Below are 21,147 nucleotides of genomic sequence, written 5' to 3'. Positions count from 1 at the left end.
ATCATTTTTATTCTACTATATACAATAAAGCCTATAGCCAGAAGGTAGGGCAGGGTGACACCTTAGAGCAAGGGTTGGCAACCCCTGGCACACACGCCGAGAATGACATGCAAGGCCATTTTGCTTGGCACACCTCGGCCAGCCCTGGCTCCTGGTAGCTGCTGCCAGTGATGGAGCCCAGGCTGCTCCCAGCAGGGCTTGCAGCATCCCAGCTACCTGCTGGGAGCAGCCGGGGATCCCGGCTGACAGCAGCTCCCCAGAGCCGGGGCTGACTGCAGCTGGGCGGCTCCAAACAACTGTGCTGGGCTCCAGACTCCGGTATCAGCTCCACACTGGTGTGTGCAGGTGCACCTCGGAGCGGGGGGCGGGGCCGGGGGCAGCATAGCCCCGGTCTCTCCCCCGCTCCTGGTACAGAGGTGATGGAAGGCTTCCAGAGCCTGGTGCAGCTGTTTTTAGCCAGTCTGGGCTCTGGGCAGCTGCAGCAAGCAGCGGGCAGGCTGCAAACAGCTGTGTCAGGCTCCACAGCTCCGGCATCAGCTCTGTGCTGGTGGTGACTGCGTGTGCACCTCAGGGCAGACAGCAGGGCAGTGCAGCCTGCCTCAGGGTGCCCGTGCAGTTGCTGCCAGCACAGAGCTGATGCTCCCAGCAGGCAGCTGAGATGCTGCAAGCCCTGTTGGGAACAATCCAGGCTCCAGCAGCTACCCAGAGCTGGGGTAGCTACTGGCAACCACAGAGCCCGGGCTGGGGGGCAGGGGCTTTGGGTTGTGGGGCAAGGGGCAGCAGGGCTAGGGGACGAGGCTTTGGGTGGGGGGCACAGGGTGGCAGGGCTGGGGATTAGGGGCTTTAGGTGGGGGACAAGGGGCACAAGCAGGGCATCCTGCCATGTACCCCTTGCCCTTATTTTGTTTTTCTGCCATGCCGGCACCTTCCAAGGTAGGCATTGTGGTGTTTTTTGGCATTCCGGCCAAAAAACAGTGCCTGCCTCTGCCTTAGAGACTAATTGGTTCAGAGAGGAATGAGCTTTTGTAGGCAACAACATATCTCATGAAATGTTAAGTCTTGTACTATCTTATATAACTGTTAGAGAAGGAATGAAATGCCATATTTAAACTTCAGGGATAAGGAGAAACATTCAAAAAGCCTGAGCCTGAACTGTTTAAATGTTTGCAGGTTAGTCTAACCATGATTAGGCTGAACCAGTTTGTAACTACAGATATTCCCTCTGGACTGAAAAAATGCAGGGACATGTCTGCAGTGGTTCAGGCTAGAAGGCAGGGGGCTCTAGAGCAGCTCTCCCTTGCCTTCCACAATGCGGGGCATGGCCAGGCCCCAGCAGGACACTATGATTAGGGAGGAGCTTCCCACACCCTCCCTGCTTATGACCAGCCCAGCATGGAGTTGATAACAGCATTTGGCAGTCCATCAGCAAAACAAAAGCCTCTCTCGTTAGTTCAAGCTCTTCTTAAATAGCTTTTTCCAAGGAAGAAAGGGGGAAGGGTGTGAGGGAGGACATTACCATAAACTGGTCTGACCCAAATCAGTTAAATCTGATACTACATTCAACCAGGTTTATCTGAAACTGGTTATAGCCATTTTCAATCTGGTTTATGTGTACTGACTGTCTGTTCTGTTATAGGTTTAAACCAGTTTCTGATCATTTAAACCAGTTTATGTGTAATGTCTATCCCTAGTCCAGAGGGATAGGTTATAGCCGTGTTGGTCTAAGGACGTAGGCAGACAAGATTGTTTGGGTAAATCCAATATCTTTTATTAGACCAACTCAAATAGTTGGAAAAATTCTTCTTAGCAAGCTTTCAGGCACAAACACCCATCGTCAGGCTGAGGAAGTATCTGCAAATGGTTTGTACTCTTCCTGGATGGAATGGTAAAGCAGCCAGAGGCCAGTATATGCAAGGAAGTAGGTTAAAATGTAAATTGGGGGAGAGACAGGTTGGGTGTGTTGGGGGGAGGGGACTATTTATACTTAGTTTTTCTTCTTGATCCTGTTTTACAGTATAATGTTTAGGATTTTCTCTGGTGGTATACAGGGAGAATGTTTATTAAAAGTGCATAGAATGCTGTTAAATTAAATAATTCCTATCCTAAATAGTATTTCTATATACACGTGTAGCTGCAAACTCAGATCACTTAATTGTCCCTAGAATTGTGAACTGTTCATTTATTACTTTATTATATTCTAGCCTACCAGAGATGATCGGGGCTGGTTTATCACCCCTTTGGGACCTAATCCTTGGTGGACTGTGTTAGCTGCCATAATTCCAGCTTTGCTTTGTACTATCCTTATCTTTATGGACCAGCAGATTACAGCTGTTATTATCAACAGAAAAGAGCACAAACTAAAGGTATTCAGTTGCATGTTCATATGTTCATTTTCCCTTCTTGCTTTACGTTACTTAATGTACATCCATTTATTCAAAAAGCGTTAATTTACTGTGCATTATTTAGCAGCTTCCTAAATCAATTAAAAAACTAAGAGCGTGTATTAATTTTGTGCATGTGATTTCTGTGGTCTTTGTCAGAGACTCTTGTTTACACGAGTTTTTTTAAAATGTGCCTAGAGGCACGGGCCCTGGTTCAGAAGATTACTTCTTACCTAAATGGGTTCAAGACCCTTTGATTTTAAAGAATACCTATTGTAAGTTAAGCAGTTGCCAGAATCTTTGCTGAATCAAAATCAAATGTATAACATATCTTGAGAACCAGACAGCATCTTTCTACTGTGTTTAATTTTGAAAATTTATTCAGGGACACCGCATCTTATTTTTTTTCATTCTTTATCTTTTGAATTTACATATAAGTTCTTCTTCCATTCCTTTCCTTTCTTCTTAGAGGAGGATGAAGTGTAAAAATTGAACTTGGAGACACATAGGGATCTTAAAATGACACAGGACAACTTCCTGCTCTGTTCTCTAACACTCTAGACGCCTGCAGATGGAGAGAGAAAAGGGGACATCACCTCTCTGAAAAACTGTTGGGCAAAATCTAACAGCAGGTTTCTCTACATGTATATGCAGCAAGCTTAGGCTTCTTTTGACATACTTTTACTAAACAACAATCCAATCCCAAATCGCTTTAGCAAATGTATTTGCAACCTTCACTTTGCACTGCCTCTTCTTGGATGATTGTGACATTTGATATGTTCTTTTTTTGCCCTTTTTGTCAGCCTGGCTCTTCATGTCAATCCATAGTATTGCATGTGGTTAACTTGACAGATGCAGGAAATTGCTGCCAAGCTTTGGAATGTGTTTTTTCAGTGCTGGCATCTGGGTGTCAGATGGTCCTCCTGGCTGCCCCCTTGTCTTGCTGTATATTAGTTTTGCTGGGGTCTGGTGTATCATCACCTGTTGCTCTACTTCCCTTTTCTCCCATATGTCAGTTTCCTCAGAGTCATGTAAAATGTGAGGACAAGATCTCTGATTCTGTATGCATTAGTAGATACATTCCTCCTAAATGTGTCAGAAGGTAAAAAAGGTGTCTCTGTTAGGATTTAGAATTAAGCTCTTTCTGTGAATGCATGGATGTATATAACTAAATCCTTTATCTGACATATCTCTGAATTCAGCAAGACATGTTTTGGATGTCAGACTGATAAGCAACTTCAGGGAGGCAACAAGGTTGATGAAACTGGGCATTTTGTGTTCTGGGTCATGATTCCATAAACTCAGATGCTTCTCATTTTGGAAATTAAACTTGTCTTCAGAAGGACGGAGACAAATAATTTCTAACTTGTTTTTCCTCCATTTTGTTATACTTTCCATAGCAGTTCTGAATAGTGTACATTTGAGTTTTTGGCAGCCTCTGTAGCAAAGCCTTCCAAGTTTGATTTAGTTACTTTTTATGTCAAAAGCCATTTGCATGGGTTTACGGGCAAGATTCTGGTTCTGCATATTCATATTGCTTGCATGTGCTTCAGTATAAGAGCAGGAAATTGGACTTGGGGCCCTGCTACACATTCAAATTAAAGCTGGATAGAAACCAGCTATAGAGTTGTTACACATTTTCAAGCACTAACCTTATAGCTGGTTGGCTGTTTTTGTAGCTGGACAGTCATTTTTATAGTGTGATAATTACTTTGCATGTGTGGCTGGTCTAAATTTATTGCATGATTAACCAGTTAATTGTGTAATATATGTAATCTGTAGCAGGAGCCTTGTTACCATATTGGAAAATATTGTGGGATTTACCTTCAGGTGACTTTTTCTACTAAAATAGTTTGAATTCTAAATACAGAGGGAGAATTGGAGTCTAATGATGCTCTCTGGGTATTCAGAATAAGAAAAAAAACCTTTGTAGCTTTGACATCAGATTAAGTTACATGGACAAGCTTTGCTGATCTCAGATGAGGTGAACTCAAAGAATGAATGCTTATGGTCAGAGCCAAGAGTTTTACTCCCCTCTGCTCTGTAACAACAATATAATTTTACTCTGTTATTCTACAGATTAAGTTATTGTCTAACACAATCAGACTCCAAAAACTGAATTGAATACTGTCTTTTCCCTTCCTATGGGATGTCATTTCTTAAGAATGTAATGGGAAGATGAAAAGTGCCATGCCTGGTTATTTTTCCTTTAAAAAGCCCCTTTTAACTTAGAGAAGACTGTTTTTACCATGGTTAAAAGTAGAAACAAAGGGGAAAAAGTCATAAATAAATCTCATTTCAATATGATTAGGATGCTGCTAACAACTTATTAACTTTATATATGATAAAACAATAATATAAAGATACTGCCAAAAGATATGTGTATCTAAATAGTCTTTTATGAACTAAATTGGTTTCATAGTCTCTGACTTAACAACAAGTGTTTTGTGGAGGGAAGAATCAAAAGGTGTATCTTGACCTTTTGTGTAAGGATGATGGCTTGTTCTCTATTAAGATTTATTGTAACTTGAACCCAGTGCGTGCACAAAGCATCTTGTATTGACACCATTGGTGTAAGAGGCATCCACTCTTTATCCATGGAAAAGGTCCAGGTAAAGCAGCAGCCATGCATATTTCTCATGATGCCCCACCAGTGTATCTTAGACTTCGTATGAAAGGACCATATTGAGAGATGCATGAACTTGGCATCTTCCATTAAAAAAAAGCCATTTTGGAAATAGATTCTTAATGTGGGCTCTTTCTCACAAAGAACTAGACAAAGATCCACAACTTATTTCATATAAACCAATAAAAATCCACTGTATATTGCCATTTTTCCCTCGTTGTTTCAATCTGGGTAGCACGTGGAGGGCAGCTATTTCTTGCTAAATGTATGAATTTTTAAAAATTGATTCTAACTGTTAGGAATGCCTGCTGCTAGAGATGTCCTGAATGCAAATGCTATTTTATATCTTATCTTGTTATTGTTTCTGTTAACAGAAAGGGTGTGGATATCATCTCGACTTGTTGATGGTGGCAGTCATGCTCGGAGTATGCTCCATTATGGGACTGCCATGGTTTGTTGCTGCCACTGTGCTCTCTATTTCCCATGTGAACAGCTTAAAATTAGAATCGGAATGCTCTGCTCCAGGAGAGCAGCCCAAGTTTCTTGGAATACGGGAGCAGAGAGTTACAGGGCTCATGATATTTGTCCTTATGGGCTCGTCGGTCTTTTTGACAAGTGTTCTTAAGGTAATTCTGGTGAATAAGACAAGAGTTAAGAGTACTATACTGCACAGAAAATGTAATTATGCTTTTATCTAATGAGTCACTGGCTGTCTCTTAACATACAGTCTGCTAGTTGGCATATTGTAGTGTAGGGCTGCCCAACTTCTGAGCAGCTGGCTGCCACATGCCATGCAGGGTATGGGTCCCTCAGACTATCGGCCTCATTGCCACAGGCTCTGTTCCCACTGCATAGGCTGTGTGAACTCCCTGGGACCCCATAGACCATGCTGCCCCCACCAATGGCAGGGGCAAGAAGTGGAAGTTGTGGGATGGAGGTGGAGCCTTTTGGCGCTGGTTTTAAGACTCAGATACCTTGTTCCAGGCAGACCAAGACTCTCAGGCTGACTATGACTACTCCATTTGATAATAGGTAAATTTTATTGGTTTACAGTGATAGCAGATAAGAATAGTGCAAACAATCTACATCTACCAGTCCCAGGGTTGTCATCAGAGGGAAGGTATGTTTGGCCAGTATGTGAGCTTCACTTTGAGGTTCTCTCTTGAATGGCAGATATCAGCAGCCTGGAGGTTGGAGGCTGATAGGGTGGGTGAGACGGGCTGGTGGTATGCCCTTTGTCCATGGTGCCTTGGGTTCCCCTCTCAGGGACCCTTTGCTGCTCTGAAATTCCTCCTTTTATATCCTATCTTCCTTTGGATGACTCTTCATCTTTGGACATCACTGATTGGTCTCTCTGTGGTCATCATACATATGGTCCATGTTCTGTCCTGTCAGCATATCCCTCTGTTTCACAGACCCATCACATGCATATATTCTAATTTGGTTCTTTCCTGGTCTTCTCCTAATTTGGTCTGTTCTCCAAAACTGGAAATCTCAAGGGTTCTGCAGTTGGGCACTGTGACCCAGTGACACCTTAACATATGTTACAGAACACTATGGTACATGTCTTGAATTTCCCAGCCCGTGTGTCTGCTTGCTGCTTGCCTGTGTCAGACACAGTGGGCCTTGAAGGCACAAACAGACTTTTAGAAATCAATTAACCCTTGCCATTGCCTGGGACTTTTGTTCTAGCATACCTACTTTACCTACAAGCTAGTTCCCAAAAGCAAACCTCTAAATACCTTTTTCTAGCCATCAAAAATCCCAACAGCAGCAGGAGATGCAGTATGGGTAGAGGTGGTCCAGCTGGAGCCTGCAGGCCACAAATTAACTGTGTGGGCCATGAGTTGAACAACCCTATTGTTGTGTAGTAATTAACGTTATTCTGATGCTGTTGATGATAAAATATCAACATTTAATATTTTCAAGCCAAATTGGTTGAAGGTGGAATTGCAGCCCAATTTAAGTTAATGAGAAGCATGCCGTTGACTTCATGGGACCTAGCATTTTTACACCCTTTGTCTACAATTGGACTAATGGTAAATTTTCATCTAAAAGCAAAGTCTTATTAAATTCCACCAGCAACAAATGTTCTTGTATTTGAGTAACTCAGGGAGATTGTGAACAGTTTCCAATGGCATTCTATAGTCAATATATTTGAAATACCAAGGAAACTTTCATTTATCCTCTAAGGCAAGGGACAGAAATTACACATAAACCAGTATAAGTGATTGGAAACCAGTCTAAACCAGTAACAGAACAGAGGTTCAGTGCATATAGACCAATTTTAAAATGGTGGAATCTGGTTTAAGACCTGGATGCATGTAGCATCATATTTAATCAGTTTAGGTTAGATCAGTCTATCAAACTTCTGTTCAAGATACCCTCCTGACTTAAGTTAGGTCACAGTCCTCTGGCATCCCAGGATGCTTTGTGGCCCCCTGCTAATCCTTCCTTGAAGAGCAGGCTGGCTAGCCTCTGCTACTGTTACTCTGCTCTGGTGGAGCCAGGCGGGTCCTGTGCCCAGGCTGTCACGGAGCTGAGGCTACAAAGCCCCTGTCCCCCAGCCCTTTATCCTACCTACATCTGTCAGCCCTGTCAGGCAGCACGTAGGAGGCAGGCGAGCAGAACCCCATGCCCTGGCTCTGGGCTCCCCATGAGCTGGGATCTGCACAGCTGGGGAGAGCCCTGTGCCAGGGGGAGTGGGGGAGTATCCCCCTTCCCCACCATTCAGGAGACCTGTACAGCTCTGTCCCCTGTAAGTCTCTGCCTCTGCAGGGTTGTGGAGACAGCAGGGGACTGGGGACACGTGCTAAGCAGAAAATGAGATATGGCTCACAACCAGCTGTGCTTGGGTGCCTTCAGTAATATCCACCACACTGGGAGTCATGCAAGAGCACTCCCTGCCTTCGGGCCTTGGCCAGTGCAGGCATCTGTCTGTCTTCCCCAGCTGAAGAGTGAATGTGAGTTTGGTTCATTAATGTATACCGCTTAGAGCCATGAAGACTGGATCTATTCCTCTTGGAGTTTTTTGTCTCTCTGTATTTAGCCTAAAAGTTCAGTGTCAAACCAAATAGCTAAGGGTCTGTTTTCACCATCTGCATACATGATCCTTAACAACATTGTGAATTATAGACAAAATTCTGGTCTCAGTGAAGTTGTTACGAAGAAAAGAAATTTCTTAATGCTCATATTTTGGAATAATATTGCAGTAAATATATTGGTAAGACTTCTTCACAAAAAATGTGTTGTATGCATTGCATTTAAAACAGATGCTTAAATATGGAAAGATTTCCCTGCCTACACACTTTGTACCAGAGAGAGTCTGCACACTTTAAACATAGATATTCAGATTCACAAAATTGTTGTAAAATAACTATATGCTCTATTTAAAGGCATATAACACACAAAAAAATCCCTTACCGATAGACTTTATTTTATTTTTTGCAGCATTTACTGTCTTAAGTACTTTTATTCCTGAGGGTGTTCAAGTAACATTATATATAGGATTGTAAGCAGGACTGTCCAGCTGGTGGTCTCTGGGCTACATGTGGTCCCTGCAGAGTGAACACATAGCCCTGAGCTCCCAGTCCTGGCACTGCTCCCGTTTGCTCTCCAGCTGCTGCTGGAGCACCCAGATTCCCCTTCCTCTTCCAGCTTCCTCTGCCTGGTCGTGCTCCTGGGTGTAGGGGAGAGTGGAGTGGCCCACGGGGCGGGGTGGACCTTATCACCAGGGAGGCTCAGGAGAACCCAGGAACCATGTGAAGTGCAGAGACATCAGTATGGCAGATTGGAAGTTGCCTGCAATGTGCAGGGTGGGAGCCATGTGGTGGCAGGTGGGTATGTGCTGTGTTGCAGTATGTCCGTCTAGTGGGGGAAGGGGCTGCACAATGTGTCCATGCAGGGATGGGGTGGGAACATGCGGCTCAGGGGCTATTCTGGCATTTCAGCAGCCTGTACAGTGTTCAATCATACTGTTCAGGGTCTGTCCCAGTATGCACCCCCAGGTTGTATGTAGCCCATGTGGTGTATGGTGGGAGGGGTGGGGGGTTGTGGCCCCAGTCACTCAGAAGTTGGACAACCTTATTGTATGAGTAACCTATTTAAATATATGATAAGGATGAACTGCTCTCTTTTAAGTTATTGTCTACCACCTGGTATATTGCAGTGCAGGTCTGGCCAACTTCTGAGCAGGTGGGGACTACATGCCACTTGGGCTGTGGGTCCACAGGCCCCCTCCCCCCAGCAGCCCTCTTCCCTTTACTTCATGGGTTGTGTGGACTCCCAGTCTCCCAAGAGCCATGCCACACCACCATCGGGGTGGGAGCAGGAAGCAGAAGCCAGAGGAGAAGGGAAGCCTAAAGGCCCCAGCAGCACCAGCAGATGTGGTTGGGCAGACCAGCAGCTGGGCAGGAGCCCATAGGCCACACGTTAGCATTAGGTCTTGTAAAAAGTGAATAGATTACATAGCAGCAACTGGAAAACTAAAGCGCCAGGCAACAGTGCCTATGAGGGACAGATGTAGCAGCAGCTGCAGCAGCTTTTGAGTCCCCAGTGCAAATGACTCCAGGTACCCATTTACAGCCTGAGGTACAAGACATAACGCTTGAGCCCAACCCCTTTCTGGGTTTGTTCCAAGATTCTTTGATTTCTCTGCCATTGTGTTCCTGCAAAGTAGTACTGCTAATTTTTACCCAGTTCCTTTAGATGTATACTAGTTGGATTAATTCTGGAACTAGACTTTGAATTAAAACTATTTAAAATATAGTATACATGAACTGATATTCGACATATTCTTTTTTTCTTCTCTCTCCTGCTTTTTCATCTGCAGTTTATTCCTATGCCAGTACTCTATGGAGTCTTTCTTTACATGGGTGCTTCATCTCTGAAGGGAATTCAGGTAAAATGGAGTATAAGAAACATGTGCACATTTCTCTGTTAATCATTGAGTTTAGTTCTAGAAAAGATGACTATTTTTATCTTTGGCTCTGTTGATCTTTTTCTGTGTATAAACTTAAAGGGATGCTATCAACCTTAATGATCAGGCTTCTTCTTTGGTTCACTCTCTCTGAGCATTCCCTTGCCTGCTGACTCCTTAATTTCACCTTTGTCACTGTTGTTACTAGTAAACATCCTCATGTGTCTTGTTCACACTAGTTCCTATGTTTAGCTGCCTTAAAGCTGGTGTAGCCAGCCTCTTGAGGATTCCTCTCTCTGAATTAGCCCTTACACAGGGGTAGAGGAACCATGTCTGGCTCCTAATACCACCCCCTCATGTCTGTCTAAGGAAAAGGCAGTGCTCCTGTCCTTCCCCATAGCTGGAATGTCCCTGGAGGCTGTGTTGGCAGTTGGCTTGTTCTTGGCAATAATGTGCACATAGGGCCCTAGCCAGGATTTGGAAGAGTACAAACAGCACCACAGCATCTCATCTCCTGAGCTGTGCCAAGCACACTGCAGCTGAGGCATAGGCCTGGCACTAGGACTTTTTGCACCATATCTCATATACCAGTGCAGAAATAAATGGAATGGATAAAAACAATCCTATGCCCAGTTTACACAAGCACTCCTGAGGCTCTGAGTGCTAAGAGAGCTACATCAATGCTGGGTAGTAGTGCAAAAAATTCCAGAGTGGATTCATACTTGTAGACTCCAGGAAAGCAGCATATACTATGAATTCAAGGGTGAAATGAAGTCTCCACAAAATGCTGGCAAGTGCACAGAGCAGAAAAGATGCTTTGTTCCTTTCCCTTTCTTTTTTTAATCTGATCACCATTTTTACAAGATGACAATGCCCAATTTATTTTTACTTTTGTTTATCATAGCCAAGGCTGGTAGCACCACCTATTAAGGTTGCCTGACACTTCCCAGTAGAAGACCCCTGTTTTCAGCTGCTTATAATTATGCCAAACTTTAACAGTTTGGGCTGAAATTTGACAAGTTAGGTGTTTGCCTCAGGCAGAACTACGTAGAACATTTCAATCGAAATGGTTCAATTGTGTCTGAGCATGAAGCAAGCAGAAAATATGTTAGGGTACAATGTTAAGAAACCTTTGCTTTCACAAGTTATAACACCCCCTTTTTGGAGAGAGTTAAAATTTGCAGAGAATTAAAATTTGACAGGTTCAAGTTCTTTCAGAGATGGGCCTTTTGCTGTTTCTGGGAAGATGTGTCCAATTTGTCTCAGCTAAGGGTTTTTAAAGATTGCCATTGGCACATTCTTGACAGAGGCTTCTTAGTATTCCCAGGGATTCTGCGCATGCTGAGTTTGGCTCATGTGCCCACAGATCCTGGGTATACCTGGACTGTACATGTGTTATCACCACAGAACAAGTAGAGCCTTGCCTACACGGTAAACTTAAAAGGCCTGGCAGCAGCACCTGCAGGCATGTTAAATTACTCCAAGTGGGCTGCCTCCTAAACCAAAAACAGTGTAGCTCTCTTTCTGTAATGCCAGGAGCAGGTTAATTAGCATGGGGGAAGGGGCTAATTGGCACTGCTACTCAGCAGTGCTAATTAACCTGCCCAAAGTCTTATTCAGCTATAGTTTCCAGTTTAGAAAGCTTGAAAGTGTCGATGGCAGGCACAACAAGTTTACCAAGTAGGCATGGCTCAGGTTGCTGTACTCCCCAGTCTATAGCATGGAGGCTTAGAAGCCTTTGCCTGTAATTACTGTTCCAGACCAGTAACCAAGGAACTTGTGTCTTCTGCGACCCTCTGGTGGCACTCGGGGAGTGTAGCAGAAAAAGTTGTCTGATTTAAATACAGAGAGGAGGGAAGGGAATAGATTGGCCCAAGTAGTCTGGTGAGGCTGACAGTAGAAGTGAGAAAGAGAGAATAAGGAGACAATAAAATATTGAACAGCTGCTCATTGTTTTATCCCTGCACAATGCAGCAGGGGTCCTTTAGGGAAAAATCATCTGTGATTGTGCAAGCAAAGGCTATAACAATGCAACTGTGCAAAACGCCCAACCTGAGGCTTTGCAGTCAACTTTTATTCAGGCATTTCCTATCTGTTAAATTGGGAAACCTGCTTTAATAATGTTGTACAGTCTTTGAGCAGGAGGGGCGTTTATAGACATGCTCCGGGAGGTGTGTGTGTGTGTGTGTGTGTGTGTGTGGTGGGGGGTGCTTTAATAAGTGCAGCTCTGAGAGTTGTGCTAATTAAAGTACCTGGAGTGTCATGTGTATCAGCATCCCTGCGCTGAAAAATGGCAATGGGGTGCTTTGAACTCAAGCTCGTTTTAAAGCACCCCACTGCCATTTTTCAGCACAGGGACACATACGTGTGATGCTGGAGTCTGCTGGAGCACGGCAATTACCACACTCCAGCGGACTTGATTAATCAATTAATTGAGCCTACTCCAATGCACTGTAATTGCAACATGTTGGAGCAGCCTTCCTGCACATGTATAGGAGCCCAGGCGTTTCTGATACATGTTTGCATGGCAGACAGTACAATGGGATCTGATTCTTACTGGGCTCTTTAAGCATTGCTATTTAAAAGTGACGAATAACGGGGAAAAATATGGATTAAATGAGGCATACTTGGAAGTGTAACCCACACTTCCAGACTTAGTGCAATTCTCTTGCCTCTGGTGGGCCAACTACATGGATTGCTACAGTGCTTAAAGCAACAGAGCTTATTCCTCTAATTCAAGCAGTAGCAGCTCATAGTTTTAGATGCCAGAAGTCTTTAGTACAGTCCCTACTACTGGATTATCTGTCCACGGTATTGTGTTCACACCAGTTGGCCTTTGACTTTGCTTTAAATAGTGTGCATTAACTATGTGGGCCAGTCCTTGCACATCAACACAGGCAGCTCTATACCTCATTTAGATGATAAAATGCAGCTTAATTTATTTCTCTCCTAGCTCTTTGATAGAATAAAGTTATTCTGGATGCCAGCAAAGCATCAGCCAGATTTTATTTATCTGAGGCATGTTCCTCTTCGAAAAGTCCATCTCTTCACTGTAATTCAGCTGAGCTGTCTTGTACTCCTGTGGATTATAAAGGTTTCAAGAGCTGCTATAGTCTTCCCCATGATGGTATGTTGATTTTTTTATTTCCACCAAAATAAAAGTTACTTCCTTTCCCATATACATAACAATTTTTTACAAACATTAATTTGGGATATGTATATTCAAAATCTCTCTTGGACTCAAGGTCCATAGATGATTTCACACTACATGAACTAAGTACATTCTACATAAACCCTGCAGTTTTGGTTAAATATTGTTCACTTTATTATTGTTCACCTATGGAAGGCCAACTTCCTCTTTTGTGCAAGGGGCCAGAAGGATTCACTTATTTATTTATATTTTTTGATATTGTTTGGAAATATTCTGCTTAATAGCTTTACATAAAAATGTTAATTCCCAAAGTGCATGGGGAAACTTTGAGACAGTTGTGTGCATGCTTGAAATTAATAGTGATTCTGTGGCTAGAATCAATTATCCTGACTTACAGCACTGACTTATACAGAAATTAGTATCTTGTATCTTTCACATTTTAACAGGAAGTTAGGGAAGACAAAGTGTCTCAGAATATACTTTACTCTTAAAAAATAATCTAGACACTGAAATAAGTAACAGCAAGTTCCAAAGTGAAAGCTGAAACAAGGAAAAAAATGTAGCTTTCTTAGTTGACAAGGGAAGCAGACCCAACTATTCAACTTGCATGGTTTGTGCTATGGATCTTTTCCACAAAATTAAACACTTTTGGAAGTACTCTCCAAGCCTATTTTCCATTTTCACTTGTCTGCAATATCTTGACCATTTAAACAAATGTCTCAACCAGGTTTTAGCATTGGTGTTCGTCAGAAAACTCATGGATTTCTTTTTTACCAAACGGGAGCTCAGCTGGTTGGATGATTTGATGCCTGAGAGCAAGAAAAAGAAACTGGAGGATGCTGAAAAAGAGGTGGATTCATTTTTCATTTCCTAATACTGTTCTAATCAATTTTTTATTAAATTATTTACAGCACAACTTGTTGTATATACTGGAGTGCATCAGTTTTTTGATATATTTATATCACATTTTAAAATTACAAATGTGAATTTCAATCCTGTAAATATGATATAGGCATAGTGTTGTACTGAGGAGAGGGAGACTGTATGTGAGAGGGCTTTGAGAGATGCCTCTGGCTCCAAAATAATAATCAAAGAAAGGGGCATGGTTTAATGTAGGCCTGAGTCTAATGCAACAGGCCAGACTTGGCCCACTGAAATGTATAGCCTGCAAGGTTCCCCAAGGCTCTGGAAATTTGGTAATAATAATTGCTGCTCCTTTGCTGCCAAATTTCTGGACCCTGCAGGCTGGATAGCATAGGCCTGTGCACCAGTTCTTGCCAGTGTATGAGTGATCCAGACAAGTACTTGAAGACTTATCAATCCCTCCTCAGTTTCTCTTCTAGAGTAAACTGTTCTAGTTCTTCCACTTTCTACTTCATTTTGAAACTGACATACAAACCATAGATATGTGTTCCCATGCCTGTTGCTGTCATGATTCAGACTAATGGAAAGTATTCAAGGTAGCTTTTTCATGTACTTTTAGTAGGTGGAAGGAACCCTTTCCTCGTTATTCTTCTGTTTTGCTTTTGCATTGCTTTCTTTCAAATTCTTGATAGCATGACATCAAAAACAAAACTGGGAAAATCTATTTCTTTTGCTGCTACTTTATTTCAGTCACTGTCTATTTTGAGAGGTTATTTTTACATATTTTGGCATATCTAAATATTTGGAGCTATTATTAAAACTGTTTAACTGTCAGAAACTTATGAAACTGTGAAGCCTGGAAATGACAAAATTAACTAGTAATAAAACTTCTGACATGTAGCCTAAAGAATTAATTGGAGAGTTGCTATCACAGAGGATTTATAAATAGAAATATTCTACCCACAAGAATATTCAGAAATAAAGTTGACAAAATCTAAAAACTTATTCGACTGAATCATGATTTCATCACTTAAGTTGTTTTTACATTTTTCCTCTGACTTAGTGTACATTATTCACCTCTTTCCTACACAGAACTCCCCTGAAAACCATTTCAGAGTTAATCAGTTATATTGTTCTGAGGTGTGAAAGAACAAAAAACACACTTTTTATGTTACAAAGAAAATGTAAAGATGGGAACTTTTTGTTTAAAATGTAATGGGAAAATTGCTAAGGAAGAGATTTCAGTTAAATTTTCCTTTTTTGAAAAATCATACTGGCCTTTAGTAACTAGTTTCACATTATAATTATGGGCCAGGACAGTAAGCTATTAGGGCTGTGTGAGGCTTTGGTCACTGATTCAATTTGGCAGAGATTCGGCCTGATTTGTTGGCAGAATTTCCAAATCCAGATTGAATCAGGAAACCCTTTAATCTCTCTGAATTGAATTGGAATCCTCCAAATCAATTCAGAGAGATTCAGGAAGATTCAATGATTTGGACGTAGACACAGCTTTAAATGTCTTTTCTACATACCTCAAGGTACCAGCTGACTCATGTATGCTGAGATGGTGGAACATCCCACCGGAGCATGGGGGGTGGTCCCCAGTGTGCTCGGCAGCAGACCTGGAAGTGAACCAGAAGCACTTCCAGTCCACTTCTGGGTTTGCCAGGGAGTGTGTAGGGATCCCCCCCACAGCTTGGTGACTGGTGCCTCCTGGGTCTGGGGAGGCACCCAGGGCCCCCCACAGCTGATCGCTGGGTGTGGAGGGGGTGGGTCCTGGCACACTCAGTGGCGGACCTGGAAGTGGACCAGAAATACTTCTAGTCCACTTCCAGGTTCACAGCTGAGCATGCGAGGGGCCCCCTCACGCTGCTGCTCCATCTGCCTCAGTATTGCAGCGTTCACATGCCGTGCCTGGTACCTTGAGGTATGTAGAAAAAGCATTTAAAGCTTTGTCTATGGCCAAATTGCTGATTCTCTGAATCAGTATTGAATCTTCAGATTCAAATTCAACCAAATCAAATCAGGGACAGTAATCCGAATCAACCGAATACAGCCCATATTGCACACCCCTACAACCTATGCCCCTGGCATGATGTCAGAGTGCCTGCCAGCCATTGACTGGCCTCTCTATTTAGGAGGGTTAGTATTGATCAATCTTAATCCTTCCAAACTGGTAGGAGACCATCTAATAGATTTAATAGGTTCTCTGGGTCATTTAATTTTCTTATAAATTTGTCGTCAACTCATTTTAAGTGCAGAGGAGCTTGGATTTGTCAGGTACCTTAGAGATTCTGCAGGGGTACATGGAACGGGAGCTCTGAAGGGGAGCAAGGCTAGAAGCAACCAAAAATGGCTCTTACTTTCCTCCTCTTGCTGTTGTCAGAGGGAAAGGTGAGGTTGGGGGGGAGGGGCACAATAGCATATTTTCTCCTTGAAGTTAAATTTTTCATAAACTTCTGCAAACATGTGACCTAAAGGTCTTAATGTATGACTCTCTTCATTTTGCATCCCCCCCTTACTATTCATGGGTGCCTTTGCATGTCCCAGGTGAAAATTTTCTGATTTAGTAAAACCTGTGCTTGCAAACTTAAGTTAGACATTGGTTGATTTTTAATGCACTGCGTAGTGCAACCAAACAGCCACTCTTACTTAGTATTTATAACTAAAATATATAGGTATATATGTACATGTACATATTTATTGTATATACGTGTGTGTATGTGTGTGTGTGTAGCATAAAGTAGAGAATTATTCTTTAAATACATTTTCTTTATTGTAGATGTTTCATTTTGAAAGGTTTACAGCAAAAGGAATTAAAATAATATACTCATTTAAAGAACTTCAAGAAATATTAAATAATTAAAGATAAGAAAATAGTGATTTGTAAGATATGCATGTTTCAGCATTCAGAATATTGTTTAGTCTCTCACATCAACATTCATCTTCCTAGGAAGAACAAAGTATGTTAGCAATGGAAGACGAGGGAACAGTTCAGTTACCATTAGAAGGACATTACAGGTAAAATATATATTTGTTTTTTATTAGTTTGCAAACATCAGCAGAGCACCAAGCAATGAAATAAAATAAAATTTTATCTGGGCACCATACATCGTTCCTCAATTTTTTTGTGACATACACTCCCTATCCTTTTACAGTGGTTTTAAAATACCACAGCATGCACTTGGAGGTGGTAAAGCATAGTCTAGACTATGGGTTTCCAATGTGTGGCTGCCAAATGTGGCTCCTCAGCCTCTCACCCATGCTTTCCTCTTTGACATGGCTCTTCAGGGGCAAAACTTTGGGAATCCCTAGTCTAGAGTAATGGCATCTAAACACTGGTCCACAGCTCCTTGGTGCTTCTTGAAGCCATAATTGGTGGTCCATGGATCATATTCCCCATCCCTTTTCAAATCAGTTTTGAAGATAGACATGCATGTTGTTCCAAAACAAATTCTGAGTTGACAGTAGGTCCATGTAGAAAATTGATCAGGGCGTTAGGAGCCAGGAAGTCCTTGGCTTTAGTTCTAGCTGCATCATTGGCAAGCTGGGTAACTTCTTTGTTCCTCATTTTCCCCATCTCTACAGTGGTTGTGACATCTGTTTACCTTACTAAGATGATCTGGTGTGTTTTCATGTTTTTAGAGTGTATACAGAGTAAAACATAAAATAAGTGCTATGGAATGTTTAGGTATTATAGAATGTTTGCTAATACTAATCTCCTCATGACCCTAAGTTTTAACATCAGTTATTATATGTATAAATATATTGTCATCACCAATGGCCAAGCACTCTTGCATGGTGTCTGAAATTATGAGTTTGATTACACAATGCTATATTGAGTATTCATGGTGCTTTCCTGTCTAGAGATGATCCATCTGTAATAAACATTTCTGATGAAATGGCAAAAACTGCTGTGTGGAAGACCCTGCTGATATCTTCAGAGAATGCAAAGGATAAGGAGTCAAGCTTTCCCTCTAAAAGGTTTTAAATTTTAGTCATCAATATATTAGGCCTTGTGTACTGGTGCAAAGTAAAAATTTGATCTTTAACTGAAAAATTAGGGAATAGAAAACATCTTTAGCTAAAGGTAAGATTTGAAGAATTATTTATTTGAAAATGTCTAATTAAATATCCTGAGCTGCAGTAATACACTATCCCAAATAGTTGCTTGTTAGGGGATGCTACAATGGAAAAATACATGCTTCAGCATACCTGGTACTTATGTAGCAAACCATAGTCACATAACAATTGGAAATAGTGCAGCATCTTTTCTAGTTCTGTTTTGAAATAAAAATATGATCATTAATATGATGGAAATCTTCACAGTCAAATGCAATTAGAACTAACGAGAATTATATGTTCACATTTAATGCAAACCCCTAAAATCACAGCAAAAATATAATTTATTCAATTCATTTCCATTTATTTAAAACTCACATTTAGAACAGGTAAACATTTTCCCCATTTAGCATGAAGTTTAAAGTATCCAGGTTTATTGAAAAATGAAGAAAGGTTTGTTTTTGTCAATGCCGTAAAATACTAATATGAATATGAAAAATGTGCAGCATTACTATAACAAATACCTACATCTGTTTCCATAAGTTTTAAATTAACATTATTTTCTACTTAATTGTCTCATATCACATTTCTATCATAAGCTCCCCTTCCTAATCACTCTAGAAGCTGATTCCCCAAAGGTAAGGCCCTATCCCTCAACCTACTTCTTGATTGCATCTTTCTATATTAAGTGGTGTCTTCTGGGAACCCAGCTGACTCTACCATGTGTAATTTTTGGGGAGACAAAATGAATGGAAAATTAAGCAATCAGTGTTACAGTGTTTCTGCTAAAATGATATTATTTTGTGACAGTTGATATTACAAGCTGTGTCTTGGAACATTTTTTTAAATGTCTCCATATTAAAAGTTTTTAAAGAATACACTAAATTTGCCCTTGGTGTACATGTTTTTCTTTCCTATATTAGTGTTTTACATTTTAATTTTTTTTAAAGTATCTGAAATTTCTAAATCCTGAATTCAACTTCAGACAACTTGAAATATCCACATTTTTATTCCTATGGCAAAAGATGAGGTAAGGGAATTAAACAGAGTTAGTTGTGGTCCTAATTTTTGTCACCCCAAAATAGCATGCCGCTTCTTCAGTGTCATTCTTGTCCATAAACAGCATAAACAAGATGAACGGTATGAATGGTTAATGACCAATAGTTTTCGTCTCCAGCTCCCTTATGTGTTTCATTTTAATAGTAAGTTATTATCAAATATACTCACAGTGGAGACTGTGTTCTCTCTCCCACTTTCTGTGTAGGCTCAGAAGGCCCTAATCACAATTAAACTGCTGGGGCCCCTCTGAACAAAAAGACACGAGCAAAAAGGCATAGTTTGGCTGTTCAAGGGAAAACTTTCTACCCGTCTGCAGAGATTGTGTGAAGGGTTGGAGAAGAAGCAGGAGTGATCTCCTGACCAGAATTCCAATTTCAGGAATGGATAGATTGAAATTTCAGTGACTACAGTCTTGAGCGTAGATTCTTTTACCCTCCGTTTCTAGAGCAAGCCTCATTCACTTGAAGTGCATGTAGGGATCCAGAGTCTGGCTCATACTAAAAAAAAATCTGTTTTTTAGAGGCTTATTTAAATTAATACCAGCTTGCTCAAAACTTTATTACTGTGGAAACTTGACTTCTGTGTTTGTGGTTGTAGCAAGGAACCTACAAGAGTTTCTCCATTTAGCTCCATTAGAAACTGGTCTTGAACCTAAAACATACAAGGTTTTAGCTTGTGAGACCTTTAGAGATCAGTGTTCCTCTGTATTTAAGTTTATATGGTTAGCTCCTCAGAGCAAGAATGCTGTTACTTATTTATCTACACTTTTAAAAATAAGCAATTGTGCGTGTGTGTGTGTGTATGCGTGTGCATGTGCGTGCATGCATGTCTCTCAATACATATATATAACAGCAAGAAAGAATAGTCATTTCAAAATTGTATGAGCCACATTCTCTGCTGGTATATAATGGTGTATTTGGTAACATGGAGCAGGTAACTCAGGAGATAATTTAACCGTGGGATTCTAGTAAATGAGAAATTTAGTGTCCTGATACTTGTTTGTGCTCCTTTTACTTAACCTAAAATTTAGAGTTTGTTTCTGATGTTCTTAGTCATGAGATTTAAATTATGTAAGAACTAATGGGTCCTGTTAGTTCACTTGGTTAGAGTGTGGTCCTAATAACAGCAAGGTTGCCTCTCTGGTTGGACTAGATGACCTCTTGAGATCCCTTCCAGCCTCACTTCTCTATGGCTAAGTACAGACAGTCAAAAAGCCTGAGGCTGAATTGACTCAGTCTTTCCAGGTTAGTTTAAGCTGCAAACATTAAACTGAGAAACAAGTGGACAGACATTCACTTTTGATTCAGGAAATGCAGCCATATGCCTGTAATGGCTCAGGCCAGAAGCCGGAGGCTACTAGAGTTTGGCTCTTGGCACACAGGCAGCATGGGCAGTGTGTTCACTTCCTCTTCCTGCTGCCCCCGAGGTGTCTGGGATTTGAAGTCCAGAATCATATCAGTAGGACTCTGCAGGGTTGCTCATCATTTCCTCTTTCTGCTTCCAGGTACCTCCTGGGATTTGTAGTCTACAGTTGCAGCCAGCAGTAAATTTCTAGCAGGGCAGGGCAGGGCAGCTCTGTACTCAGGGAGGGAAGTTTAAGCCCCCCTCCTGGCCCCAGACTCCAGCTGGGGTTTGCAGGGGGAGGGGGGAGCAGTCCCTGCTTCCCCCTGCCCCCCCTCCCAGGGCTGGAAAGCAGACTGGGATGCTGGGGGACTGTGATTTAAGTTGAACCAGGAAGAGGTCTGACACAGAAGTTTCATAAACCAGTTTGACGCAAATCAGTTAAGTTGATACTACATTCAGCCAGGTTTATCTTAAACCAGTTTCAGACAGCTTGCTCTGTGGCGACTGGGTAGGCAGATGCACAGACAGAGCTGTACTGTGCAGACCAGCTCATCCCCTCCAATCCTTTCGTGCTCTCAGGGCTAGGAGGAGGCACTATGGGGATAGTTTCCAGTATGTGAGACCTTGCAGAAACAGCCTCAGTAGCAGGAGCTGCCCTTGCTCCCTGCAATTCAGGTCAGGGGCTGGGAGGGGGCAAACAGTAGAAAAAGCAGAGCACATCAGGGCCTTCCTTCACCATCTT

At 41.9% G+C, this 21,147-nt stretch overlaps 1 protein-coding gene across 4 annotated transcripts in view; it reads left to right on the top strand.

Annotated features, from left to right (window-relative positions):
• Nucleotides 1–21,147, top strand: part of SLC4A10 (solute carrier family 4 member 10) — a 337,292-nt gene that overhangs the window by 305,664 nt on the left and 10,481 nt on the right. For 3 of the 4 annotated variants that reach the window (XM_019554513.1, XM_019554512.1, XM_019554511.1), the window contains exons 18-24: nt 2,202–2,363; nt 5,382–5,633; nt 9,839–9,907; nt 12,879–13,052; nt 13,804–13,926; nt 16,894–16,961; nt 17,808–17,924. In XM_019554513.1, the coding sequence (XP_019410058.1) occupies nt 2,202–2,363; nt 5,382–5,633; nt 9,839–9,907; nt 12,879–13,052; nt 13,804–13,926; nt 16,894–16,961; nt 17,808–17,924 (965 nt within the window). Of the gene's footprint in view, nt 1–2,201; nt 2,364–5,381; nt 5,634–9,838; nt 9,908–12,878; nt 13,053–13,803; nt 13,927–16,893; nt 16,962–17,807; nt 17,925–18,601; nt 18,641–21,147 lie in introns of all 4 variants that reach the window. The other variant, XM_019554514.1, reaches the window with a different exon arrangement.

The sequence above is a fragment of the Crocodylus porosus genome, unplaced genomic scaffold, assembly GCF_001723895.1.
Source record: "Crocodylus porosus isolate Cpor-Errol unplaced genomic scaffold, CroPor_comp1, whole genome shotgun sequence".
Classification (NCBI taxonomy): domain Eukaryota; kingdom Metazoa; phylum Chordata; order Crocodylia; family Crocodylidae; genus Crocodylus; species Crocodylus porosus.
The sequence above is the reverse complement of the archived record's forward strand: the minus strand, read 5'-3'. Positions and strand labels throughout refer to the sequence as shown.